This window comes from Eupeodes corollae, chromosome 3 (assembly GCF_945859685.1).
Source record: "Eupeodes corollae chromosome 3, idEupCoro1.1, whole genome shotgun sequence".
Taxonomy (NCBI): domain Eukaryota; kingdom Metazoa; phylum Arthropoda; class Insecta; order Diptera; family Syrphidae; genus Eupeodes; species Eupeodes corollae.
In genome coordinates this window covers 65,196,183-65,223,760 of record NC_079149.1, presented here as the reverse complement: position 1 = coordinate 65,223,760, position 27,578 = coordinate 65,196,183, and the positions used below count along the sequence as shown (strand labels likewise).

Here is a 27,578-nt window from a genome sequence, read left to right as displayed (position 1 = left end):
CTTATTTAGTAGTATTGAAAACATAATTCTTCTTTCTATTAAACTTTTCTATTACACCAAAACACCTATCACAATGCAAAAAACTGTGCCCTGGTTCAGGAAAGCGGTGAATAATCTTCTTAAAAGCCGAACTCCTGAGGAGAGAGTTAATAAGTATTGAACTAAAGTCCCGTTCTTATTTTGCGCTGCTGCATTATCCGAGAATAAGTACAGTGTTTTAACAGTGCTCGGTAAGATGGAATGCAGATAGTGATTTAGGAAAGATATTACTTCGTTTGGCGATTTGCGAGCTGTCACTTCATCATACAAATAAAAATGAGCGATGCCTGTTTTAGCTGAATGGATGCAAAAATTGTATTCCCGAAGTTGGCCTTTATAAAACGCTTCACCAGCTGGAATTTTTGGCAATGGCAGATTCTGCTGAAAATCAAATGTAAGAACCTCGCACTCATCATTTAATACTGCAAGTTTACTTTTTTCTTTCAAGTCAACAAAAAAAAGTCTCGGCTTTGGATTGGTGGATATTTTTTTCTGTCTCGATCTGTTGGATTTCCTCGCTATCCATTGTCTTATCTTTTAATTTATTGTCTAGAATGTCGCAGTTCTGTAATTAAAATTTTGTTTAAAATACCTGTAGTAAAAGTCAAACGAAACATTTGGCTTGGCAGATTCTACGAGTCCAGGTTCATCCAGCTTCAAAAATAAATCATGCATTTTTTTATATTTAACTCAGGTTGAGAGATAATGACAAGAGCTTTTATTTCTACTGTAGTGGGATTCACGTCGTGGAAAACTTCTTATATGAGTGTCAACTTTGGTAGTCCACTCACTTGAAATACGATTTGGTCTGTTTTGATGTTTCCCACGCTTAGACATAGCAGACGTAGATACATTACGCTCACGATATTGTTTGGATATATTATCTACACGCTTTTTTGATAGCCCATGGAGAGATGCAAATCCGTTTCTGCAAACTTGGATACGTTGAGTCCCTAATGTTATAAAATACTTATGTGAGCAACTTCGCTTCTTCCCTGTACCAGTTTTTGTTCGTTGTCTTCCAACATTCTCGGTTTGGATTAAACCTCCTAAATGAACATTTTGCATATTAGCATCTCCCAAATTGTTAAAACCTTCTAATATTATTTTTCTTTTCTCTTCATTAATTTTAACAAAACACTTATATTTTTTGCAACAACAATCTGGTCCAGTTTTTCTTTCTCCAATATCTTGGCCTTTATAATTTGTGTAACTCTTCCCAGTAGCAATAGACTTCTTGATAATGTTCCGTCTCCATTTGGAAGGATTAACGGCTTTTCTTTTCTTACATGTTGTGCCACTTGTTGATGGGCCTGCAATATCTATATTAGATTCACTTGACATATTCATATCTTCGCCTAAATCCTCTTTCCCAGTCGATTGTCTACGGTCTGGTGACAAAGCATGTTCATGTTCATCACTGCTTGCACTTCATAGTTCTACAGAAGAATGATTAGAAGGTACATACAAATCTTATGATCCACTACTAAATGGCTCATCTTCGCTACTATCACTCATCTAACAAAACAAACAAAAATTAATTTATGTAAAAAGCTTGTCTAATATATTTTAAATAACCTTTTTCAAAGAGGCAAAGAATTTGATCACAACTAAATTTTACAAACTTCTTCACAAAATTATAACCTCTTAACTGGAACTTTAAAACGTGACTAACTTGATGCAAATAACATAAGAATTTGGTTTGTGTCAATAAGGAGGCAGATCCAGATCTGCCACTTTTTTGCACCAAACGCACTAGGGTAGCATATCCAAATTTTGCTATAACGAGCTTATTTTTTGTCATATTGACCTCTGGTTTGCACCAATGTATAGATTATTTTTTTCTTCATATGGTGAGTAAAAAAAACGGTTTTGCAAATAATGGACTTGCCCCCCTTTTAATGCAAGGTCCTTAATTGTCTTCGATTTATTAAAAAAAAATTGATCTTCAAGATCACTTTTAATTTCTTGTTCTTTTGAAATCTTAACTCCACTTTTTGCGAAACCCCCTTCTATTTGAAGTTATATGTTATATGAATATATTTTTTTCGTAGGAACACTTTAGTATAACCGCGCTATTATTCGTTTATATGTATAGGTATAAGAAGGAAATAAAACCGACTTACCCGTTCTTCTGCTGTAGTGGCCACTGCTGCTGGAAGGCTGGGTCGATGAATGATTTGATATGGTTTATAGATTTACGAAATTGTTCACTGTTAACTAACTTCAAACAAAGCAAATTAAACTAATTTTATATTACGTTTCTCGGAACATATCTAATCAAAAGATTTTCGGATTTGAATAAACGATATTCTCACCACAAATTTAATTTAAAATGAAAGTTGTTAAATTTTAAAACAAAAATGGTTATACTTTAGATGTATTAATGATGGGTTCCAAATGAAGTAGGTTTTACTCCTGGGCTTTTTGTCGGCGCCTAGAATCTCTAGGCTACCGTGTGCTGAATGCTGATGATGAGTCCGGCCAAAAATCCTGTTGAGATTCTTCATAAATGTATCCATTTTAGGAAAACCTTTTATATTTTATCCTTCAGGATACCTTTCGGGAGCTTGAATGTTGGATAATTAATTCCTTTTGTTCCTGGCACACCAAATGTAATTTTTTTAAAAACAAATTTCCGTTAAAAAACTTTAACCTTTATTTAACCAAACAAAATTAGGGTATTTAACATTATACATATTTACAAATTTAATCTGCAACGACTGCTATCTGATAGTAAGTTTTGCCTTATTTTTGTTGCATACTTTAGGGATAACCGTTTTCGGTTAGTTTGAAATTGTTATGTTGTAGGTAACAGTATCCTTAGTTAAATCTTTGTATATGAAAACTATAGTACTATAGTAGAATACACATTTGTTTCTTTGTGTTTGTATTTTGGTTTGGTTGTATTTTTACATACGCAAAACGGTAGACTTCCTATACAAAGATGATAAGACAAAAGCAGGTGAATTGCGATTTCGTGTAGAAATTTTATATTCTTGGTTGAGATTTAATATTTTTGATGATTTGAGGATTGTATTAGGAAATTATAACTTGAACTATTGGACGTTTTTTAATGGTTGTGAATTTTTTAAATGGGATGTGGAACTTTTAAAATCTTTTGTTTTCAAAATTAATACAAATAATTGAGTTTATAAAGTACCTAGGTAGTTATAACTTCCGGTCAAAAAAGTGTTTCAAGGTCAAATTTAGAGGCAGTTTTACTTAAGTTGTTATGATATTATGCTATTTGTAGGTATTTATTATAATCTATCTACAATAGTAAGTTATCAAGGATGTAAGGAAATGTTCTCTTTTATTTTAGTAAACCTACTCTGGCCCATTTTTAAACTTACATAAACTTTGTTTAGATCTTTATTTTTAGAGAATTATTAGACTTTGTAATTGTACATACATACCTACATAAATTTGATGACTTTGTCGCAGTCGTAACATATCTAAATTTTAGCAAATGCAATTTTTTTCTGTCAGAGCAATACATTCTATACATTTGGAATAAACATAAAGTTTAACTACTGTTTTTAAAAATAGGTACTAATAATAAAATTAAACTCCAAGAGAAATTTACGAAAAAAGCAAACATTTAATGATGCTATAGATCACCCGAGATAAGTTATGTTGAAAAAAACAGTTTTAAGCTTTAGGTGTCAAAGGTTGTAAACAGAATGGGAGGGTACAATAGCTTGGCCGCCAAGATTTGGTCATAAGCGTGCGCTTTTGACTATCGAAACGGGGTTTTATTTCTTTTAGTGCAGTAAGTAGGCAATTTTAGAAGTAATGATTTAGATTAAAAAATATTTACTATATTTATTTTGTTAAAAAAGTTATTAGTTGAACTATTCTTAAAAAATTTAAAATTACCACCAATATTTTGCATATGATGAAATAGTTTTAATTTAAAATATATATTAACCAGAATTGTTACCAATTTTAATAGCATTTCTTAAAAGTTTTTATTTCTTATATAAACTAACACAAATTGGATGTATGAAATTAATTTGAATTCAATATCTTCTATTGTTCACGAGATATCGAAAACCAAACATCAATTTTTTTCCAAATGTGTGTACTATTTTTTTAGATTTTATTTTTTTATGAAAAAACGGACTGTTGGATTTTTATGAAAATTAACTGAATATCGAAAACCATATTTTTTATAAGATGCAATTAGTTTAAACCATAATATGTACATATTTGAGTCGAAAATTTTATAAACAAAACTGTCGAATCGATTTGTCTCCAAATACAAAGGTTAAATGTTCCGTAGCGAATTTTTCTATTTTTTCACTTATGAATGGCTTTTTTCGAGCTACGTGGCCATTCAGATCTTGTTTTCGCAGTACTCTTCGGACGGTTTCGTTGCTCACTTCCTTATTCCTGGTCTCCTCCAAAAACACCTTTAGAGATTCCGAGGATGAGAAAGGGTTTTCCATCACTTCCAAACAAGTAGCTTTTTTCGTCCATATCCAACTTTTTCCGTTGTTCTTTTCTGCTAACATTAAGGATCCTACCTTCATTTTTGAAATGTGAAATTATGTCCTGAACTGTTGAATGGCTCCGTTGGACAAATTTGGCTATTTCTCGACCTGATTTTCCATTATGACTATGCGTTATAATCAATTTTCGTATTTCAACAGCCGTCTGATTACCTTGGGGGCCATTTTAGGGTTAAGCGGAAAACTTTAAAAAACGAACTGAATATGAATCAAAATAGAACATTTCCTAAAGCCTATCATAAATTGACGAACTACATATATGGCAATTTTTGCATTCGTAAAAAATTTCGAATGCGAGATTTTAATCAAACATGATATTACGATAGTAGAGAAGTCGAAAAAAGTGGGTCCCGCGATTGCGTCCGTTCTGTTTTGTCTGTCTGTCCACGCTAATAAAGCCTAAACCATTTCGTCGATTGAGTTCATACTTGGAAATAAAGATTTTGAGCAGATTCACGTTAAACTTTTTTTTTCATTTTTTTTAAGATCAAAACTAACAGTGGTCCCCATAAATTTTGTTTGGTCAAAAAATGAAAATTCGAATTTATTCAAAAACAAACCGATAGGTTTTTTTTAAGTTTTCTCTAAAATTTTATGTAGAGAGTATATTTACAATCGCTAAAGAACTGCATGCCAAAAATATTTTTAGAACAAAATTGAAAAGTTTTATACATACAAAATTAATTTTAAAAAAATTGAAAAATCAAGGGCTTTTGATTTATAAAATGGCATTTAAATTTCTTGAAAACCAACTTATTTTTCTGGTAAAATTTTGAATCTTAAAATAGTACTCTTGTTGCCAAACCTGGCAATGCCGTAAATTAAATTCGAATTTCATTTAAACTGAAACAAATATGTACTTTCCATTAATTAATATTGTTGTCTTTGTCACCGCTCTATGAAAGACTTCCTTTTTGAAATTTATATCTCTAAGAGCAGTCAAGCAAAAGAACCAAATTTTTTAATCCTGCCTTTTCTTAAACATCAAAAATAAAATACTTGAATTTAAATTAAATTTGTTTTTCTTAAAGTAACATTAAAAAATTTGCTTAAATATCAGTATAAACTGCTCGCAATTCTGTTTAAAAAAAAAAACACGACAAAAGCCATAGGCATAACCTACGAGTTCGTTCACCAAAGCCTAGCTAAAGTCTAAAGAATTGTCTTTAATATAAATAGAGATACGATAACCATCGCCAAGATTACGATCAAATTGTGGATTAACGCTTCAAAAGGTTACCTGGAATATTTCAACAAGTGCCGAGTTGCAGCCAAATGCAACTTAACCTCCACCTCAGAGAATTTTTGTTCAGCTCATATTCGCCACTGTCAGGTAAGTCTTAGTATTAAGGTTTATAGTAAGTTGTTTGAAAATATGGTGAACTCACCTCCGTCAAATACAAAACAACCCGATGCACAAATTTCCTGCCAATCATGTAACGATGCCGACAACAGTCAAATGGTTCAATGTGACGAATGTGATGGATGGCATCACTTTAAATGTGTCGGAGTTAACGCCAGCATCGAAGATAAAGACTGGAAATGCGAAGAGTGTCATCAGAAGGACTTGGATAACCAAGGAGGGACTTCATCATCCAACGAACAGTTTGAAGCAACACAAAAAAAACCCTATATGTACATCGACACGGTTACCACCAGCGGATTCCGGAAGAAATTTACAACAGACGTCTTTTTCACCTACTGCCTCGAAACAACTTAACGGCAACAAAAATGAAAATCCCAAGTTATGTGTCCCAGCGCGTACAAAATCAAATAAATCCAAATCGATAAATTCGGTAAAATCATTGCAATTAAACTTAATGAGGTTAGAAGAAGAAAGAGATCTAATGAAAAAAAAGAGATCGCGAATATTTGGAAGCAAAGTATAAGCTTTTGGAGCAACAAACAGATAGTGAAAGTGAAGACGAGTCAACATCATCAAGGGTAGATAAGTGGATTAACCAGCAATCCATAACTAAAAACCAAGTTTGCCCCACTTTGAATCATCAAAGCGGAAGCAAGCAACAATTAGTACCCAAATCTAATACCCAAGAGCTAACAAGAGCAATAAATCTAAATGAGACATGGGTCGGAGCCAACGGTTCTTCCATGCCAGCTGTTAATATCAACACAACAACCAACAGAGACTCAACAATTTTCCAAAATCCGTCAACCGTCCACACTCTTCATAACGATGACCGTGGCAACGACATCATCGACCAAGCAAGAGGAAGGCCTTATCTTAATACTCAGCAGATAGCAACAAGGCATATTGTTTCTAAGGAATTACCGACGTTTTCGGGACGGCCAGAAGAGTGGCCATTATTTTTCAGTTGTTTCAAGAGTACAACCCTTGCATGCGGGTTTTCAGATGACGAAAATTTGATAAGGCTTAATAGATGTCTAAAGGGCAACGCCCTTGAATCAGTGAGAGCTAAACTACTCTATCCAAATCAAGTCCCAAGTATAATCGAAACACTGAAGATGCTATTTGGTCGTCCAGAATCAATTATTAAAACCCTGATTTCCAGGCTGAGACAAGAACGCCCACCTAGAGATGATAAGTTAGATACATTAGTCGCCTTTGCCTTATCGGTTCAGAACATCGTTGCTACAATGGAAGCTGCTGGATTGACATCACATTTAAACAACCCTTGCCTGATGCAAGAATTGACCGATAAATTACCATTCCAAACCAAGTTGAATTGGGGTGTTTTTAAACTGAGCAAGCAGAATATAGATCTGACAACATTTAGTTCCTGGTTGTTTCAAGTTGCCCAAGCTGCTTGTGAGGTAACAGATGTGAGTTTACTCTCAAAAGATGTTAAGCCTGACAAAAGGCGACAGCCATCCAATTTCCATCTAAATGGACATCATGATGAAGCGAAAAATGAATTCCAGTGTCAAGATCAGCAAAAGCATTGTGTTATCTGTAAAGGAGATTGCAAGTCAGTGGAAAATTGCGATGAATTTAGTGGACTTAGTTTAAATAACAGATGGAAAGCAGTGAAGAAACATTTTCTGTGTCGCACATGCCTTGTCAACCATAATAAGCGAAGATGTTTGTCCGCAAATAGATGTGGAATAATGAACTGTACGTATAGACATCATAAGTTGCTGCACAAACATGAGCAACCAGCTGCAAGATCTGAAAATCAAAATCTGTCTAGTTATCATTGCATGCATAAACACAAAGGAAGTTTGTTGTTTAAAATTTTGCCTGTGTCTCTCTACAACAATGACATTAAAATCGAAGCATTCGCCTTTCTAGATGATGGCTCCTCTGTGACGATGATGGATAATGAGTTGGCAGACATTCTCAAATTAAAAGGTGAACCCCAAGAACTCCGTTTGAGATGGACGTCGGGTAATTCTCGCACTGAAGAGAAATCAAAGAAAGTTAACTTGATGATAGCAGCTAAACAAAGTTCTAAAAAGTACGCACTTACAAACATTCGAACTGTTGAGTCTTTAAATCTTCCTGCACAAACAATTAACTTTGATTCGCTTGCGTCATGCTACCATTATTTGAAAGGTATTCCTATTCAATCTTTTACTGATGCTCGACCGAGAATATTAATAGGCCTCGATAATGCCAATTTATTAAATTCTTTGAAATATCGCGAAGGAAGAATTAACCAACCATCAGCAATCAAAACCCGTCTTGGATGGACTATTTATGGACCTTGTGAAGAGGAAGGCGAAACATCAATCGATTATCAAAATTATCATTTGTGTGAGTGTAAAGAGCAAGCAGATGAAAAGCTTCATGAATTAGTTCGGGAATTCTTTTCAATAGAAAGCTTCGGTTCAAAGGAGATAAGAAAACTTACTAAGGACAGAGATGTAAGAGCCGAGAACCTGCTAGAAAGCTCAGCTAAACGACTAGGTAAGAGGTTCAGTGTTCCGCTTTTATGGAAAAGTGAATGTCATGCATTTCCAAATAGCAGACCATCCGCAGAACGAAGACTTATGTGCCTTGAGAAACGATTACACAAAGAGCCCGAACTAGCAGCAAATTTAGATTCACAAATCTCCGATTATTTACGACAAGGATATGTGCGCAAACTTACAAGTGATGATTTACAAAACTATAAAGGCAACCGAATCTGGTATCTTCCCATTTTCCCCGTTTTAAATCCCAACAAGCCATCAAAGGTGCGAATGGTATGGGATGCGGCCGCGCAAGTTGACGGAGTTTCGCTAAACTCAATGCTACTTTCCGGACCCGACTATCTTGTCTCACTTATAGACATACTATTTCGTTTTCGTCAAAGGAATATAGCAATCTGTGGTGATAAAAGAAATGTTCCACCAAGTGCTTGTGGAAGAAGCTGATCAACACGCTCAAAGGTTCCTGTGGAGAAGCAAGGAAACAGGAATAATAGAAGACTACGCTATGAACGTACTAACTTTCGGTGCCACATGCTCACCATACTGTGCAGATTATGTGAAAAACAAAAATGCAATGGAACATTCTGAAAAGTTTCCCCGAGCAGCAGAAGCCATTATACGGAATCATTATGTCGACGATTTTTTAGACAGTTTTGACACCCCAGAAGAAGCAATGCGCATAACAAACGAAGTCATATACATTCATCAACAGGCTGGCTTTGAAATAAGAAACTTCATGAGCAACTGTGAGAGTGTAGTAGCAGCTCTAGGAAAAAATGCAGCCGATTCTGCAAAGCCATTTAAAAACCGTTCAAGTCCTTACGAATTTGAAAAAGTTTTAGGGATGTGGTGGTCACCGTTAACTGACCAATTTTCATTTTTATTTAACAGCAAAAATTTTGATAAAGAGATCCTAGAGGGCTTATTTCCCCCGACTAAACGAATTGTTTTGCGCGTGCTTATGAGTACCTTTGACCCACTTGGTCTAATTGGGCATTTCTTGATGTTTCTAAAAATTTTATTGCAATCTATTTGGCGTGAGCGTATAAACTGGGATGAACCAATACATGAAGCGCACTTTGAACTTTGGAAAAAGTGGCTGAATTTGCTACCTACAATTAGAGAAATCAAAATAAGAAGACCTTATCTTAATAACTTGAAGTTTGATGCTGAATCTACAGTAGAGTTACATGTTTTTGTAGACGCTAGCCTGTCAGGATTTGCTGCGGTATGCTACTTGAGAGTACAACGTGGCACATCTATTCAATGTAATTTGGTATGTTCAAAAACGAAAGTAGCTTTTTTAAAACCGATTTCAGTTCCTAGAATGGAATTAGAAGCAGCTGTGTTAGGTGTTCGATTAGCACAAACTGTCATTAATGGACACTCAATTCAAATAAATAGGCGTTACTTCTGGTCAGATTCTCAGTCAGTATTATTTTGGATAAAAAATGATAATCGAAAGCTTAAACAGTTTGTTACATTTAGAGTTGGTGAAATACTAGAAAATTCGAATGAAAACGAGTGGCGATGGGTTCCAAGTGAACATAACGTAGCCGATGATGCCACAAAGTGGAATCTCAAAGTTGATTTTTCTTCAGACAGCCGTTGGTATCGAGGACCAGATTTTCTCTACAGCCCAAAAGATTCTTGGCCTTTGAATCCTAAAGAGGATACAGGAAATGAGATTGAAGTACATACTCACATTGACGTTTCTGTAACACCACTACAAAATTATATGCAGTTTTCTTCATGGGAAGAAACGGTCACTGCAGTTTCATATGTTTTTAAATACTTCTGTATATTTCTACAGAAATTCCGCAAACCGGACGATTGTTTCGATCTAGGAGAAAGTAAAGGTACGAAAAGTTACCTACTTTGGCTATGTCAAGACGAAAATGGTAATCTAGATTACGTCAAAGGAGCTGAAACATATTTATATATGATATGTCAATCTGAAGGTTATCCTAAAGAAATAAATGCCTTGCAAAATAAACAGCCAATTGAAAAAACAAGTTCACTATACCAGTTGAGTCCTTATCTGGATACGAAGGGAGTAATGAGGGTAAAAGGTCGTATAGATGCTTCTAACCATGTTACTCTTGATTGTAAAAGACCAGTTATCTTACCGAAACAGCATCATGTCAATACACTGATTGTTGACAATTTTCATAGAAAATATAAACATATTTTTTTCGAAACAGCAGTAAATGAAATACGTCAATTCTTTTACATTCCAACTTTAAGAGCAGTCCTAAAAAGAGTTCAAAATAATTGTCAAGAATGTCGCAACAATAGAGCTATGCCTGTAGCTCCAATGATGTCTGATCTTCCTGAAGCACGCCTAAAGGCCTTTACCCGACCATTTACATATGTAGGGGTGGATTATTTTGGGCCAATCCTAGTCGCCGTTGGACGACACACCGAAAAACGATGGGGTGTTCTATTTACTTGTCTCACTGTGAGAGCTATTCAAATCGAAATAGCACATAGCCTGTCAAGTGATTCGTGCATCCTAGCAATTAAAAGATTTTGCGCGAAACGAGGAAGACCGAAGCAAGTCTGGAGTGACAACGGCACAAATTTCCGAGGAGCTAGTCAAGAACTGAAAACGGCAATAGAAGAGCTTTGCACAGAAGACATTTCTAAAAATCTTGAAAAAGAAAAAATTGAATGGAAGTTCATCCCTCCCACTTCGCCCCATATGGGTGGTAGCTGGGAGCGGCTTATACGATCAGTGAAACAAGTTTTGGCAAAAATGCATATCGGCCGTAACCCTAAAGACGAAGTTTTGCTTACAATGATGGCGGAGGTTGAGTTCATTATAAATTCTAGACCACTTACTTATATTCCTATAGATACCGACAGTGATGAGGCGCTCACCCCAAATCATTTTTTGATGGGGTCATCAAACGGCATAAGACTTACCGGGGAGCTTTCAAGCGATGGCCATACACTCCGCAAACATTGGCTTGCATGCGAACAATACAGTAATCTTTTTTGGAAGCGTTGGGTGAAGGAATATCTCCCCTCTCTCACCAGACGAACGAAATGGTTCGAACCTGCTAAGCCTGTATCAGAAGGAGATATCGTTTTAATTGTTGATGAAAACAACCCCAGAAACACCTGGCCAAAGGGAGTAATCTTGCAGGCGAACCTAAGCAAAGACGGACAGACGAGATCAGCAATTGTGAAGACAGCCACTGGAACATACACACGACCGGTGGCAAAACTAGCAGTACTTGATGTAAGACGGTTTGGCGAAGATGGTAACTGGAAGAAGCCACCAGCTTACCAGGGGGGAGTGTTGCCAAACCTGGCAATGCCGTAAATTAAATTCGAATTTCATTTAAACTGAAACAAATATGTACTTTCCATTAATTAATATTGTTGTCTTTGTCACCGCTCTATGAAAGACTTCCTTTTTGAAATTTATATCTCTAAGAGCAGTCAAGCAAAAGAACCAAATTTTTTAATCCTGCCTTTTCTTAAACATCAAAAATAAAATACTTGAATTTAAATTAAATTTGTTTTTCTTAAAGTAACAACTCTTTTTAACCGTATTAAATGTAAATTATTTTGACAAAAATAAAAATTTTAATTACATTCCAACCATTTATCCAAATTAATGCATTTGGTACATATTCATGTATTTTTATAACGAATATGATATGTTTAATCAACAATATATTTTAAAGTGTCTATCAAGAAGTATTATATTGGTAAAAGGAAAAAAGTAGTTTAATCTTGAAAATGAAGTCAAAAGGGCGGACGGTAACAGACTTTTCTAATTTGCTCGAATGCTCCAGGAAGCTGGTTTATAATGCCCTTCGTCATTTCAAAAAGTTTGGAGTGATTGAAAACGTTAAACAAAACCCCCGGGCCAGAAAGACAACTACAAATGAAGATAGAATTATTTATAGGTTATCGAACAAGGATCCTTTTAAGACCTCCAGTGCCATTCGAAGCGAACTATCAACGAACTATGGATTAAAAGTTTCCTCCGTTTAAAGAAACGTACGACCAAAATCCAAAAAGCACAAGAGCCTGACTGTAAACAACACAATATAAATAGCAATTTCTTGTACATGTTCGAATGCTTGTTTTTTTTTAACTTTTACGAAAAAAAAAATAAACTGAACTTAATAACTCCATGTTTGCACCATGCTTGTAGGAAAGAATGAATGTGATTGGATTGTATTAAGTAACTTCTAACTACCAATAACATTCCTTCATTATAGCACCTAATAAAACTCCAAGAAAAGTCTCCTTTTTGAAATGAAAGAAAACATGCTGTTATGCTGAAAACGAACGACACATCTGAATGAACCGGAACACACCTTTTTCCATTTTGGCAAAATATAAATAAAAAATAAATAAATAACCACACTATAAATAACAATATTATTTTATTTTCGATATTAAATTAGTATTTCCTTGTTTTGTTCATTTTTCAACTTAAATAAAAAATCTCTTTTCAGTTATACTGATTGTAAGCTACTAAAAAACAAAAAAAAAAACGGTCGCATGTAAAATCTTTAAAAAACGTACATACATACCAAATAACAGCAGTAATAATATTACTACAAGTTTATTTTTACATGAAATATCTCGGATAAATCCATTATATATATAAATATATTAAGGTAGATAGAATAAGAGAACTTTAGTTAGAAGGTCCTAAATTTTTACTTAAGTACAGAGACAATTGCAAGTGTACGAAAATGTACATTTCGAGGTATACGTTTAAAAACAAAATATAATTTTCGAAAAATCATCCGAACAACGGTTGTGAAACTAATTAACTTTATGCCGATTAAGTTTATCCTTAATATTACTTAAAAACTTCTAAGGTTTTTGGAAGTAACGGAGCCGTGACAATTGAATTATTTTCCACTGAATCTACGTCATTTTGGGGTTCAGCAATTGTATGATTGTTTCCAATTTCCTTTCCACTCTTATCGGCGGCTTCAGGGCTTGCTGCGTTACTACGTGCCTTTGTGTTATTTGTAGTAGAACACAATTTTTCACTAAGAGTCGGTTCCTGAAAAAAATATTACCATATTTTATCATAAAATGATGTAAAATAAATTGTCTTACATTTAAGGATGGTGAGCGAGTCGTGCTGCCACTCTGCAGTAGTATGGACTTCTTAGGATTTGCTCGTGGAAGTTGTTCGTCTTCGTTAAGTGAATGAAGCAACTGCAAAAAATATATATTTAAACAAGTCACCGATAACCTTGTTCATCAAGTTACTGTGTGATTAGTTTTGTTGCCAAGTGCGGAAACCAGTTTTCTCTTTTTAAACCTCTTTCTCTCTTTATTTTTTTTCTTTCCTTTTCTTTATTTTTCTCGGTATCGCATTTGAGTGTACCCAGTGTATAAAAGAAAAAACAGTTAAAATGGCCAATTGGCCAAATAATATAGCTGGTCGATTTGGGATTCTTGACCCCGAGCCTGACCCCTACCTTCAGCCCAAAAGAACAAAAACAAAACACAACCCCATACTACCAAACGCTTTCCCAAGCCTCCTATCTATCACTGTAAAAAATCTTCGATTTATCGTTATTTCCCCAAAAAAGAAAAAACACATCACATCACTGAACCCATTTGTCCTTAAAAAATCCATCGATGCTATAAGTCAAGATTACGAAAGCATAAACCAATTTCGAGACGGTAGTTTACTAATATTTGTAAGGTCCCAAAAGACCGCCGACATTTTCCTTCGAACCAAAGATTCGCCCAGTAACTGTGAACCTACACGAAAAACTTAACCAAACGAAGGGAATCTGTTATGCCCCATGCCTCATTAACGTACATAAAATGGAAATAATTAGCGAAATGAAATCTCTAGGTTTCATAGACATACATATGTTCCAAAAAAAGGTGATGATGGAAAACAAAAATCTTCAGGTCTTATGCTCTTCACATTTGACCTCTACCAAATCCCTAAATCAGTCGATATCGGTTTTTACACAGCCAAAATTACGGAATATATTCACAACCCAATGCGATGCCGCATTTGCCAATTGCTAGGACATACAACAAAACGTTGTGGTGGAGCAAAAACATGAGAAACTTGTAGCCTTCCCCCTCACAATCCTGACCCATGCACTCGCACAATGTGCGCAAATTGCTCTCTCCTTCAATCCTCATCAGCCAAAATATGCCCTACATACAAACAAGCAAAAGAAATCCTAACAATAAAAACAACAAAAAATGCACCATGAAAGAAGCCAATCAAATATATAGCCAACAAAATACAGTACTAATCCCACCTCAAGTTGATACGTTCGCTGAAACAATTAAAAAAACAACAAACCAAAACAGTACAACAAATAATATCCAAGTCTCTGTTCCAAGCTCATCCCATACCCGCCCTCTACTTATCCCTTCAAAAACAAAAACTACTCAAAATACAAATAAGCCAAAAATCAACTCATTACATACACAAAAAACCATGGAAAACACATCAAGCACTCCATGCGCTCTAACAATAACAACTGACCTACCTCCTACCCAAAAACTTTTGTGTAACAATGAATATTATATAGATAACGAAAATTTAGACAATCATGATGCCGACATGTTATAATGATACTTTTACCCAAACGCCCGATTCCGCGCTTCGAGAATTGAGTAAATCAGACTCTGAGAAGAGCCTGAATGATTCAACGCCCGAGTCGTAGAGTCATAGCACCGAACAACATAATTTTAACAACCATTATAATTTACAACGAAAACCAAACACTACAAACCAAAACCCGAAAAATACTCTCTCTATCCACCTTTCTCTTGCCTCTGCTAAAACAAGTGCGTGCAACTCATGTAGCATCCAAGTAGATCTCAATATTTTTCAGTGGAATATAAATGGATTCATAACTAATCTTATAAGCTAAACATTTTGATTAAACATCACACTCTTACAATCGTTGCTATTCAAGAAACTCACTGCCCCTTTGACAAGGTGCTTAATTTCCCAAAAGCCTTCGATGGTTATCTTTATAATTCGCCAGACAATGATACTGGTAAACAAGGTATTGCTCTTTTAATTAAAAAAAAAATACCCCTCACAAAATAATACCTTTGAACTCAAACCTGCACCCCTTGCTCTTGAAATACAACATACATTAAAATTCACATACATAAACATATACATATTTACCCCCAAAACAAACATTTAATAAAAACGAACTAGCAAATATAATTAGTCAAGTCAATCTTTCAATCATTTTTGGAGGTGATGTTAACGCCTGGAATACACTTTGGGGATCTCCAATCACCAAAAATATAGGCGAAGTATTGGAAAATTTCTTCTCGGACAACAACCTGGTTACTATGAACGGCGGAGCTTCCACCTACCTTTAAACACACAATACGTTAACCCATGTTGAACTAACCTGTTGCTCACCTGAGCTCCTTGCAAAAATAGCTTGGAAGACATTAGATGATCTACACAATAGTGACCACTTCCCGATTTTGACCTCATTAAATAGTGTAACCATTACTGACTTATCCAACTGGACACTATTTCAACACATAAACTCTGAATACTTGTCGGATAAAGCGTCGTCATTAAACAATAACAAAGAAGCGACTCTCTCGGCAATCAGAACTGCTGCAAATTTCTCCATCCCTCAATCTGCTCCAATTAAAAGTAAATAAGTAGTCCCTTGGTGGAACACTGAACTTTCATTGCTACGAAAAGAAAAAATGACTGCACTAAATAACTTTCAAAAAAACTCAACAACACAAAATTTAATAATTTATAAAAGATCAAATGCTAAATTTAGACGGTTACTTTAAGACAGCAAAGCAAAAAGTTTCTCCGACTTCACTTCAAATATAAACCCCAACTCCTAAACAGCCAAAATATCCGCCGTCTCACTGGCAACCCAACGTCACTCGCGATAAACTGCATTAAATTAATTAATGACGCGATCACTGATCCGACAAAAATATCTAATTTTATCGCACAAACTTGGTCAAAAGCATCGGAAGATACAAATTTCTCCAACGCTTTTGTTAGACAAAAATTAGATAGCCTCAACCACTCAACTCAACATGCTGCTAATCCGACAGCTCGACGTATCGAACAACCGATAACATTAATCGAACTTGAAACCTCACTTAACAAGGTCAAAGGCAAAACCCCAAGCAGAGATAGAATATCTTATCCAATGCTGACAAATCTACCTTATAAAACTAAGCAAAGAATTCTTGATTTTTATAATAGTATCTTAAACAACTCTATAATTCCTCATACCTGGAAATCTTCTACAATTATACCTATTCCGAAACCAAAAAAAGATAAAAATACTATCGAAGGATACCGCCCAATCTCCCTTATCCCATGTCTATCCAAAATAATGGAAAAAATAATTGCAAAGCGCATACTATGGTTTGCCGAAACAAACAAGCTCATAAGTCCTAACCAAGTTGAATTTAAGTCCAACAGAGGATGTGTCGACGCTCTTCTTCCTATCGACTATTTTGCTACAAAAGATCTATCAGCAAAAAACCACGTATTCGTTCTCTCCCTTTATTTCGAAAAAGCATTCGATAGAATAGGTCTCCATGTAGTTCTGAAAAATCTTACATAATGGGGTGTTGGAAGAAAAATATACGGTTATGTATATTCTTTTTAACAAATAGACCTTTTTGTGTAAAGACTAATAGCGTCTACTTTTCCAACTACCCGTTGTATAACGGTATACCCCAGGGATCACCTCTCGGTGGTTTTATTTATAATTGCATTCGACGATATAAACATAATGTTGAAAAAGCAAAAATTACTAGATCACTACATCACAATGGGCCATTAAACTGGCCTAAGTGTGTCCGTTTCCATCTTGGACAGTAACCATAGCCTAACTACATTTATGCAGACGATATATATATTTTAGTAGTACCCGTGGCATGATGGTTAATGCGTTGGACTGTCATGCAAGGGGCTTGGGTTCAATCCCTGCCTGTGCCACCTTAATTTAAAAAATTAATTTTCGCGGGTACTGCCTCTTGCGAGGAATTGACAATTTCTTCAAGAGTAATTCTTGTCATGAAAAAGTGCTTTCTCAAATTAGCCGTTCGGATTCGGCCTTAAATTGTAGGTCCCTTCCATTCCTGACAACAGTACTCGCACACAGGAATGGTTGAGAGTTGTAAGTCACTAGGCCCTGGTTCACAACGGACTGTTGCGCCACCCCATTTGATTTTGATATATATTTTATGTAAAATTAATGATATTGACAGAAGTAAAATCTTGTTTCAAATTGCCCTAGAATAAATTATAGATTGGTCGAAAACGTCAGGTTCCAAAATGTCGATCCAAAAATGTAAATTGCTCCACATTTGTAGAAAACAAAATTGTGCACAACTTAATATTAATATAAACAATGTACAAATCCAAAATGTTAGTAACTTAAGTATTCTAGGTTTAGTCTTTAACAGAACGTATTCTTGGAAACAACACTGTATAGATCTTAAGGAATCACTAGTTGCGAGAACTAATATTGTAAGATATTTAGCTTCAAATAAAAGTAACGTACATATAAATACCATTGCAAACACTACGAGAATTTTAGTTTTAAGTAAGATTGAATATGGGTTGTATATATATGGGCATTGTCCTAAATCAATTTTAAATATAATAAAACCAACATACCTCGCCGCAGGAAGGAGAAGCATCAACGCGTTCCCAACATCACCTATAAAAAAAATATATTAGCAGAAGCAGGACTACCAAGCATAGAGGAACGAAGAGATACTATAACTGCTAAACTGTTTGCGAAATTGTCCTTCTCAGAAATTCAATAATCGATAACGATTTCAAAAAAGCATCTGATCATAAACTTAAAAAAAGGATCCCGTCCGCCATTGCTACAATTCTTATGAAAACAGCTGAATTTGAACTACCAACTAAACAGGAGCGCCAAGTTACTCATCGTATTCCCCGATGATTCATCAACCCGGAATCTCTGATATTAACTCTAGCTAATTATAAAAAAGTAAATACCCCCAACTCAACACAGCCATCTCACTTGAATTTAAATCGGATGGCTGGAAATTTATATTTACCGATGGTTCTAAGAAAACTGAAAACACATCATTTGCGGTGACCCTCGAAAATGGTGCCATTGCTTGCATTGGCAACCTGCTGAATTCGCTTCAGTATTCACTGCTGAAGCATTCGCCATACTTCAAGCTACTAAGACTGCGTCTAATTACCGTGGAAAACACATTATATGCTCTGATAGCATATCCGTACTTAACGCCATAAAAAAGCCTTACAACAATACTGAACTCATATTAGAAATTAGATACCAACTGACCAAATCACCAAAAAATATCAAGTTAATGTGGAACCCTGGACATGTAGGAATCCAGGGCAACGAATACGCTGACAGTGCAGCTAACTCAGCCAATAATGCTCCTGTATATAGCTTTAATATCCACACCAAACAAGATCTGCTAAAAATCATTCAAAAAGAGTCAAAATCCGTCATAACCCACGACTGGAGCCTATACCACCATCATTACAAAAAACTCAATCCTAATAAACTCGCCCCTGTATACCCAACAAACGTTTCCAAACACAAAATCTCTAATTTTGTACGACTTGGACTTGGACACACATCAACCTCTCATCAGCATCTCCTCAAAAAAATCCGCCACCACTTTGTACAAATTGCAATACCATGTTGGACCTCAATCACATCCTAGAACACTGTCCTGTATAACCCATAATCAAAAATTTATTTAAAAATAAATGTATTTATGAAATTCTCCAAAACCCTAGTTCCACAAATATCGACAAAATATCAGATTTTCTTTCAAAAGTAAACATTTTAATTTACATTAAAACTACAATAAGAGCCAATAGTCTCCGCAGCTAGGCTCGTTAAACTAAGTATTTAATATTAATTACCTGTTAATAAATAATAATAAATATATTTAAACAAATTATTTTAAAAAATACAAAATTTTTATTGCACTAATAACTACCTTTTCGACTTCGGCGTCTATCGCTTCACCTTCGTTTTCAACTCCTGATTTTCGTGACTTTTCCAATAATGTTGCACGCTTTGCGGTTAGGTAAAGGCTACGCTTTACTGCTATGTACGTAACATCACCAACTGCACGTACAGAATAATCGGGTACAAAAGTTTGTCGCAAAACTGAATCGACATTAAGGGATTGTAACGAGCCTTTGATTTGATTTGGTGCCTGATTTGGTGAATCTTTAAATTTAACAAAAACAAATATATGTGAGCACTGTTAACATTACAATTATGCACACAAAAAAATACCTAAAACAATATTCTGCAAAAGCGCTTGTGTACCAAAGTAAGTAAATGGTCCACTTTCAAATAATAAGTTTTCTTTTCCGACAGTGACTTCAACACGGCCTTCCAATATAAGTACAAAAAAGTCCACTGGCTTGCCTTGTTGAAAAATAATCAAACAGGGATCATCTTTTTCTTTGCCTTTACTTTTGATATGGTGGATAATATCTTGATTAAGTAAACGGCGCAGGATAGACTCAGATATTGTGTCTTTTTTGAAAGCATCGACGGCTAAAAAAAAAACATATTTTGTATTTTTTTTTAAATTTATTAAATGAAAAGTATTTACCTGTGCTTAAGTACTGGAATGTGGCTAAAATCAATTGGGGCGATATTCGAATAGCCTGATGTTCTTTCCTTTCCGCAAACACACTGAAGTCTTGTTTTTTATTTCTTTGTCTCCTGATTTTTGTTCGATTATCAACAAAAACATCAGTTTCATCAATAATTTCAGATTGAATAAGTTCTTCAATAACATCTTCCAAAGTGAGAAGCCCAATTGTCTCGTAAAAGGGATCTCCTTCACCTTCATTATTTACACGGTGCACAAATGCCATGTGTCCTTTATTGCCTTCTTTAAATTGATTAAACATAATATCGAGTGTGACATCTTCGAAAACAAAATGACAAGGATTTTGGTAGAATTCACACAATGTTTTCAACGGAGTATTGTCATCGGTATCAACAAATGCCAAATCTTTGATATAGAGTAGTGTAACAATATTTTTGGGATGACCTTCGTAAACAGGTATTCTTGAAAATCCAGACTTCATGATGTCGGATACTGTTTCAAAATCAAGTATAGAATCGAGGGACAGCATAAATGCGTCTTCGATGTGTGTCATAACTTCACCAACTGTTTTCCTTCGAAGTTCTAGAGCACCGGAAATAATATTTACTTCGTTTTTATCTAAATCATTGATTCCTGTTGTAACCTAAAAAAAAAAATACACAATTTATAATTGCAAAGAAATGGAACCTTTTTATACGCAACAATTTACTGTAGGAAATTTTAAAGAAGATTAATGCAAGCGAATATTTAAGTATAATTGGAATATACATAGTTTAAGCTCTACTCAAAGGTATGTTAAAGTCATAGTTAACATAATCAGCAGATACAATTCAAATCAGTGTTTAACAATAACTTGATAGGCTAGAAATAACTGTGGCAAGTAACTTTTTGGTTGGATGAAGTACCCAAAAACACTGATATGTAACAGGATAAATTAGTTTTTTTTACAGCATCGAAGCCACCAAAAAATCGCATTTTAAATGATGAAAAAAATCTAAATAGAATCTTTAGACTAAGTCGTTTTAATTTTCCTTTGAAGAAAGAAACTTTTAGTTTACTGTCTTTTATATAGAATGTAATTTTCATCGCCTCACAAAGGCACAACACAAAACCACATCCTTACACAATTATTACAGAAGTAATACAGCCCAAAAAAGGCAGACACAATGAGCGATTTTACAGTTTGCAACTTGCATTTGTAAAAATCTTTAGACCATTGAAAAATTGGAATAACTAACAAGTAGTTATCAAATATATAAAATTTGATAAGTCGCGGTCTCAGAACTTAACTTTTACACTGTGAAACAAACCCCTGGTCTTTTGGAAAGACTTCAAAATTTTAAGCTATACAATAATAGCCGAAACTTTTACATCGCTCGAACATCGCTTTGCCAGGTTTAGAAGTCCGGCACATCAGCAATGTGGAATGCTTTACACAAATCTGATTTTTCCTCTCATTTTAATATTAAAGACTAGAGGGGTCCCTAACGAGCAAAAATATGTTCCAATGTTAATAATTACCTTGACGAGTTCTTTAAGACGCTCACGATTATAAACATTTCCGATTTCTTCACCAAGGCACCAATCTAAAGCTTTGGATGTCGGGTATGACAAAGGATATGTTAGTATCATCACAGCTCTAGTTATGTAGATTGTTTTTGCGCCTACAGAAAGACCATGTCTCGAACAAAATGCCTATGTGGAGAAATAACAAATTATTTATATTTTTGTTTATTAAATATAAAAACAACCACTTACTTGAGGTGTTATTTCACCGAAAATAACAATTGCCAACGTAGAAAATATAACAGCTATAAGACCAGATGTTAAACTGTCCAATAAAATTGTAAACAAGGAATTAACCAACACATTTGCCAACAAAATACTACACAACAAATAGTTTCCTCGATCTCTCACTGGTTGAATCTTACTAGCGAACAATCTTTCTTTTTCAGTTCCGGTGTTTTTCAGAATCTAATAAGAAAATCAAGTAAATTAATAATGATAGATATGTATGTTATATATGTAAATACTAATTTATTTACCTTGAGTTCGGTACGATCCATAGACATCAAACCAAGATTCAAACCAGAAAACAAAGAAGAAAACGACAAACACGTAATTATCACAAGAATTGAAGCCCACAACGGCAGCATAGTTTCATATGTTCCTATTTGTAACCAAAGATCTTCTCCTTGGTGTTCAAATTGATCCGACTGAAAAGAATGGAAAAATTAATTTTAATAATAATAATGGTTCAATTATTTATTAGATTAGCTTTTGCGCCTTATTTACTAACAAATCGAAACCAGCTTTAATGGGGAATTGAAGCCTTTTGAACTAAAATGGTAAATCTGTAGGAATTATTGTGATTCGAGGAGTAATTTTATTTAACCCTTTCTATATTAGAACTAATTATGTTTCGCAAAAGTTGTGGGACAAGAAGACTTGTGCCGTTACATAATCGGGGTTCATCTAAAATTAATTATGAGAAGGTATATTGAATAGGTTAAGTGAGTTAAGAAACTCTAGTCCATGACTTTGTCCCACATCTCCTGCTTGTCATGTATGTTATTTTGTAAATCAGGGTGAACACTTGCAATAAGTTCAGTTTCTTAGCATCGGTTTTTGACCGCCCATCTCCTAGTTTTAATAGTCATGTAGCATAGTTTCGTGCTTCAGTGCCATTATAATGCCTAATGATAAGCAACACTTCAAAAGCAAGCCGCATCTAATAATATGCTACTAATCAGGGTTCTAAAAACATATTTGATACATTATTATAACTGTTACTGACAGATCTGTTTCAATAAGCTGTGAATGACCTTAAATCACTCCCATGCCTCGAAACTACCTCCACACAAAAAATCGTGCCATAATAGTGCTCCGTTGTGAATTAAAGGACAGAGAAACAACCAACCAAACTGACTTTTCTATTTATAATATTAGTTAAGATTTGGTCCGAAACGTTTACGTTAGTACGGCCGAAGTTGGGCTCGAGGGTATACTGATGAGCATTCCTAGAAGCGTTAGTATTACGGTTGAACTATTTAAGGAGAGGAATACAGCTGGCTATTTCATTAGCGCATAAACCGTTAAAATAACAGTAAAAAAGGACCAGATAAGTAACCTTACGATGATGTTCAAGCGATGTAAATGAACTTATGATGATAACATCTATCCATTTAAATGCTCTAATTATAATAATATCCAAGATGCTTAAGTAAGTTGCAGGAGCACCAGCCCAGGGTGGGAGTTATACCTAAGTTATGGACGTATATAAGTCTTGTAGATAACACCTTGCGAAACAATGTATTGGATTAGAAGTTGCAGACAGGAGATCATAAATAAAAATGAGTGTTGGAATTAGAACAGAGCCCTGGGGCACACCACCATTTACTTTATGGTTTTCAGACTTGAATCCATCCAATACTACTTGTATTGAACAAACCGAAGCACGCATTTTCGATAAGAGAGCCTGATGTCAAACCCTATCAAATGCTTTTGAAATATCTAGTGTAATAATCTTACTTTCTCCCAAGCGATGCAAAGATTTGCTCTACTGTTCGGTGCGATGAACCATGGGATCACCATTGCACCTATTGCTTCGAAAGCCGTAGATATTTTTGAGCTGATAATTAATCAGCGTTTCTATGACCTTCGAAAGAAGGGACGTAAGTGCAATGGGTCGGTAATTAGAGGGTGAGGAATATTCGCCTTTTTTGGAGATGGGCTGGACAAATGCAGTTTTCCATCCTCTCGGAACGAGACCTGAGGAGTACTCGTTAAAGTACACCTCTTCAGAACATTAGCGGGGATACCATCCGCAGCAATAGCGGATTTATGTGTGTTTAGATCTCTAACGACTCTTGCCACAGTACGAGTGCGAAAAAAGATTGGTCCCATAGAATCACTAACTCGCTCAAGTACAGCCGGGGTCATAACACTCATTTACAGCGTAGAATTGTCGGACTGCCTACCAAAGAGATTAGCTTTCTCTAAAGAGCTAACAAAAGGCATGTCATTGACAACGAGTGTAGAAACCGAGGAAGAGGAAGTATTCCTCATAGTTTTTACAAATCTGTGAATTAAGAAAGCTTCGGTATCATTTTTGATATACATAATTTAAAATGTTATGTTAATTTGTGTTAAATTTTGTCTTTGAAATCCTTCATATATCTTATAGCCACAGCAACGCTGTGAAGTTTTTTTTTTTATTTATTTTCCTTCAAAGAAGTACCTCTGCTGATAATCCTCTTCAAAAAGGAGCGGCTAAAAGCCCTCACAGATAAAACCTCAGGAGGATATTAAATATGTACCTTATTTTGTTGTTTTAAGATAAAAAATTAAAAGTATATATATTAAATGGTTATTTTTTTGTAATGTTGAACTTATTACCTCAGCAGTTAAATCATTGCTTTTTGCGCACATATAAAAATGTTCAGTTCCTTTTGGCAATTTTATTTTATACAGTGCAGTTGTATCAGTTACACTTTCACTATTTACATGAAATACTGCCGATGTTGGAGGATAGCACACTCTGTTGATATTAGGTGGTTCTCTCATAAAACCAATAATAGTTTGATTTGTTATTCCGACTCCAAAGATTCGAATCAAAACTTCCGTTTCGCAGAGTACACTCGGAACACCATCTTCACCATATTCCACTTCATTTTCAGCCGATTCTATCCGGAATCCGTGAATTTGTAATTTGCTATCCGTACTCCTAGCATGTCTACGGGAGCTGAAAATTCATAAAATAAATTATTATAACAATTATTCGAATACAAAATTAAATTAACATGTAAACTTTGTATTTGTTTTAATTTAAAATAATTAAATTTAGTAGATTAGCCAACAAAATAGATTATTTTTTAAGAAGGATGCCAATATTACGACACGGTCGTTAGGTATGTGGGAAGGATTTCAAATTAAAAATAAATTAGGTGGGTCAACAGTCCGCAGAGAACTAGGAGCTAGTGACTTACAACTTCATACTGCTGGGGGATTGTTAATTAACGACATTAAATTTAGGAATTTTCACTGTTTTGGCATCATCATCAATGGAACTTATTGTTCAAATTTTCGTATTCAAATGTTCATATTCAAATTGACTTGAATCATGCTTGCCAAACGATTTTCCAATAAGAAGTTGAGAACATTTTTTAAACATAAAACGCAAAAGATTTGACATATGTATTTCAAAAGCATTTTAGCTGGAACGAACGCTATTTCTCGTTCAATGCCTCAAATAAAATAGTCTACAAGTGTTAAATCGCACGAACGAGGTGGTCAATCGACTCGCTCATTTCTTCTTACTCTTCAATAAATCAACTCATCGACTCCGAATTTCGGGTGCGTCTACAATTTGAATTCAAAGTTGTCAAGTCCCTGTTGGAAGACCCCATACCTATATATTCTTAAATCTTTCATTTTATAACAATAGTTACATTGTATCATCTGACATTTTTATCAAGCTTTTGTGGTCTATTCCTCCTATTATAAAAATTAAAACAATTTACACTTTTCTCAAGGTACCTGGTTGCTTCAAAACGAAATTCGTTAAAGAAGTCAACTAAAGTAAACTATTTACATGCTTAAACCAATGAATACCATTGTTTGAATAATTTTTTTTAAATTTATGTCTGCTGATATAATAAAACTTTTATCTTGTCTAATTGACAGTTGATAATAAAAGTTATAAAGTACACAATTTTAAGCGAAGATGGTTCAAGTGAATATAACTTTTCACTTTTTTTATAGCTTATCATGATCATGAGAAACATCTTGAATAAAGAAAGATAAGAATTCAGATATGTTGTTGTAAGGTTAAAGAAGCAAATTTTAAAACTACTTCACACTAGTTTAATTTAAATAATCTACATATGATAGTATATAACATCACTGAAATATATTAGTTTTATATATGTTTATCTTTGTCATTTGGATCGGTATTTGATACTGTTTTGAATTGGGACAATGATTATAAAAACTTGGGGAACATAAACCCCACGGTAAACTGTTTTCCTATTGTAAGATCCCTTTGGAGCTGACTTGGATTTTACTCTACGTACACCAATGCATGAAAACTCCAGCCGATTATATAACTACACGTGTAGTATTCTTCTAATGCGCTCAATAAATATACAGTGGACTCCCTCTAAGTCGAATTTTCACGGGATTGCAAAATTAGTACGAATTTTTTAAAAATTCGAGTTAGAGAGATTAATAGTTTTTTTTTGCTTAAAAGCATTTATTGAATATAAAAACAAATAACAACAAATAAACAGATACATTAAATAAATAAACAAAAGCTTCTAGCTTTTACGGCACATAAATTCATTCTTATACCTTGTCAAATTACTGTTTCAACAAAACTAATTAAACAAATTTGTAATTTTTGATTGATGCATCAAAGTGTATTTTTTTGAAAAGGCAGTGTTGAACCTCATCATTTTGTGTCATTTCAATCGCAGATTGCAATGTTCCATTTGCATTATCGATTTCATTCTTTTCTGGCACTTCAATATTTATTGTTTCGAATTCGACTTCTTCATCTTCAGCTCCACTATCATCATCGTTAGCAGCAGCAGCATGATTTATGATTCCAGAATTGATTCGCGTTCAGGTATTTCTGTGGCCACAATACCGTCATCGACTTCCACGTAATCCCTTCAATTCAAGCCTTCAATATTGTAATCAGCTTTAGTTAGCCTGTTCCAGATCCTCTCGATTTGATTTGCGTCGTAGGTTACACATCTGAGTTGGTTAAGTGGAACATTATCTTCATCATCCCATGTGTCGTCCTTAAAGCCGGCTTTTTTGAAATAATTCTCTATTGTCAACGGAGTTACACCCTGTATCCACGCCCTCGAAACTTCGCGTACACAATCGAGCAGAGTTATTTTATAGTCTTCTTTTTTAGTTTCCCAAACCTTTAAGATGTTGGTTAAAATACGGCGTTTAAAGTGAACTTTTAAATTTTGGATTATACCCATGTCCATCGGTTCCACTATTGAGGTCATGTTAGGTGGAAAATACTCAAGTTTTATAAATTTTAATTTATCCTTTACTTGTTTTGGGTGAGCCGGGCAGTTATCGATGATAAAAACCACCTTGCGCTTTGATCATCCAAACTTTGCATCTAGCTGCAAAAGCCAATTCGTAAAAAGATCTGCCGTCATCCAAGAACGTTGTTTGGTTACATAATCAACCGGCAAAGATTTAATTTTATTAAAACAGCGAGGATTTTTGCTCTTTCCGATTATTAAAAGCTTAAGCTTTTCCGATCTAGTCTTGTTGGATCCAACAAGGTATGTCACTTTTTATTTACTGTGTTTTCCTCAAAAATATTTTTCTCCTTTAAAAGCAAAGGTACGTGTCGGCAAACATTTGAAAAACAATCCCGTTTCATCAACATTAAAAATGTCATCCGGTTTGAATCCTCTGGCAACTTCTGGGATATGTTGTTTCCATTCATTGACCTTAGTC

At 34.7% G+C, this 27,578-nt stretch overlaps 2 protein-coding genes across 2 annotated transcripts in view; one reads left to right on the top strand and one right to left on the bottom strand.

Moving 5' to 3' along the window:
- The first annotated feature begins 8,528 nt into the window (after positions 1–8,528).
- Positions 8,529–11,781, top strand: LOC129950520 (uncharacterized). The gene is made up of 3 exons (XM_056062453.1): positions 8,529–8,723; positions 8,842–10,558; positions 10,655–11,781. Exons 1-3 carry the CDS (start codon positions 8,529–8,531, stop codon positions 11,779–11,781), a joined length of 3,039 nt encoding a protein of 1,012 aa, XP_055918428.1.
- Positions 11,782–12,842: 1,061 nt separating this feature from the next.
- LOC129949564 (unextended protein) overlaps positions 12,843–27,578 on the bottom strand; it is a 33,423-nt gene continuing 18,687 nt past the window's right edge. Inside the window, exons 2-10 of the mRNA XM_056061107.1 lie at positions 24,486–24,831; positions 22,133–22,303; positions 21,846–22,061; positions 21,609–21,782; positions 20,085–20,730; positions 19,760–20,026; positions 19,455–19,690; positions 13,551–13,652; positions 12,843–13,494 (exon numbers count right to left, since the gene is read on the bottom strand). Coding sequence (XP_055917082.1) covers positions 13,285–13,494; positions 13,551–13,652; positions 19,455–19,690; positions 19,760–20,026; positions 20,085–20,730; positions 21,609–21,782; positions 21,846–22,061; positions 22,133–22,303; positions 24,486–24,831 — 2,368 coding nt within the window. The 3' untranslated portion in view covers positions 12,843–13,284. The remainder of the gene's footprint in view (positions 13,495–13,550; positions 13,653–19,454; positions 19,691–19,759; positions 20,027–20,084; positions 20,731–21,608; positions 21,783–21,845; positions 22,062–22,132; positions 22,304–24,485; positions 24,832–27,578) is intronic.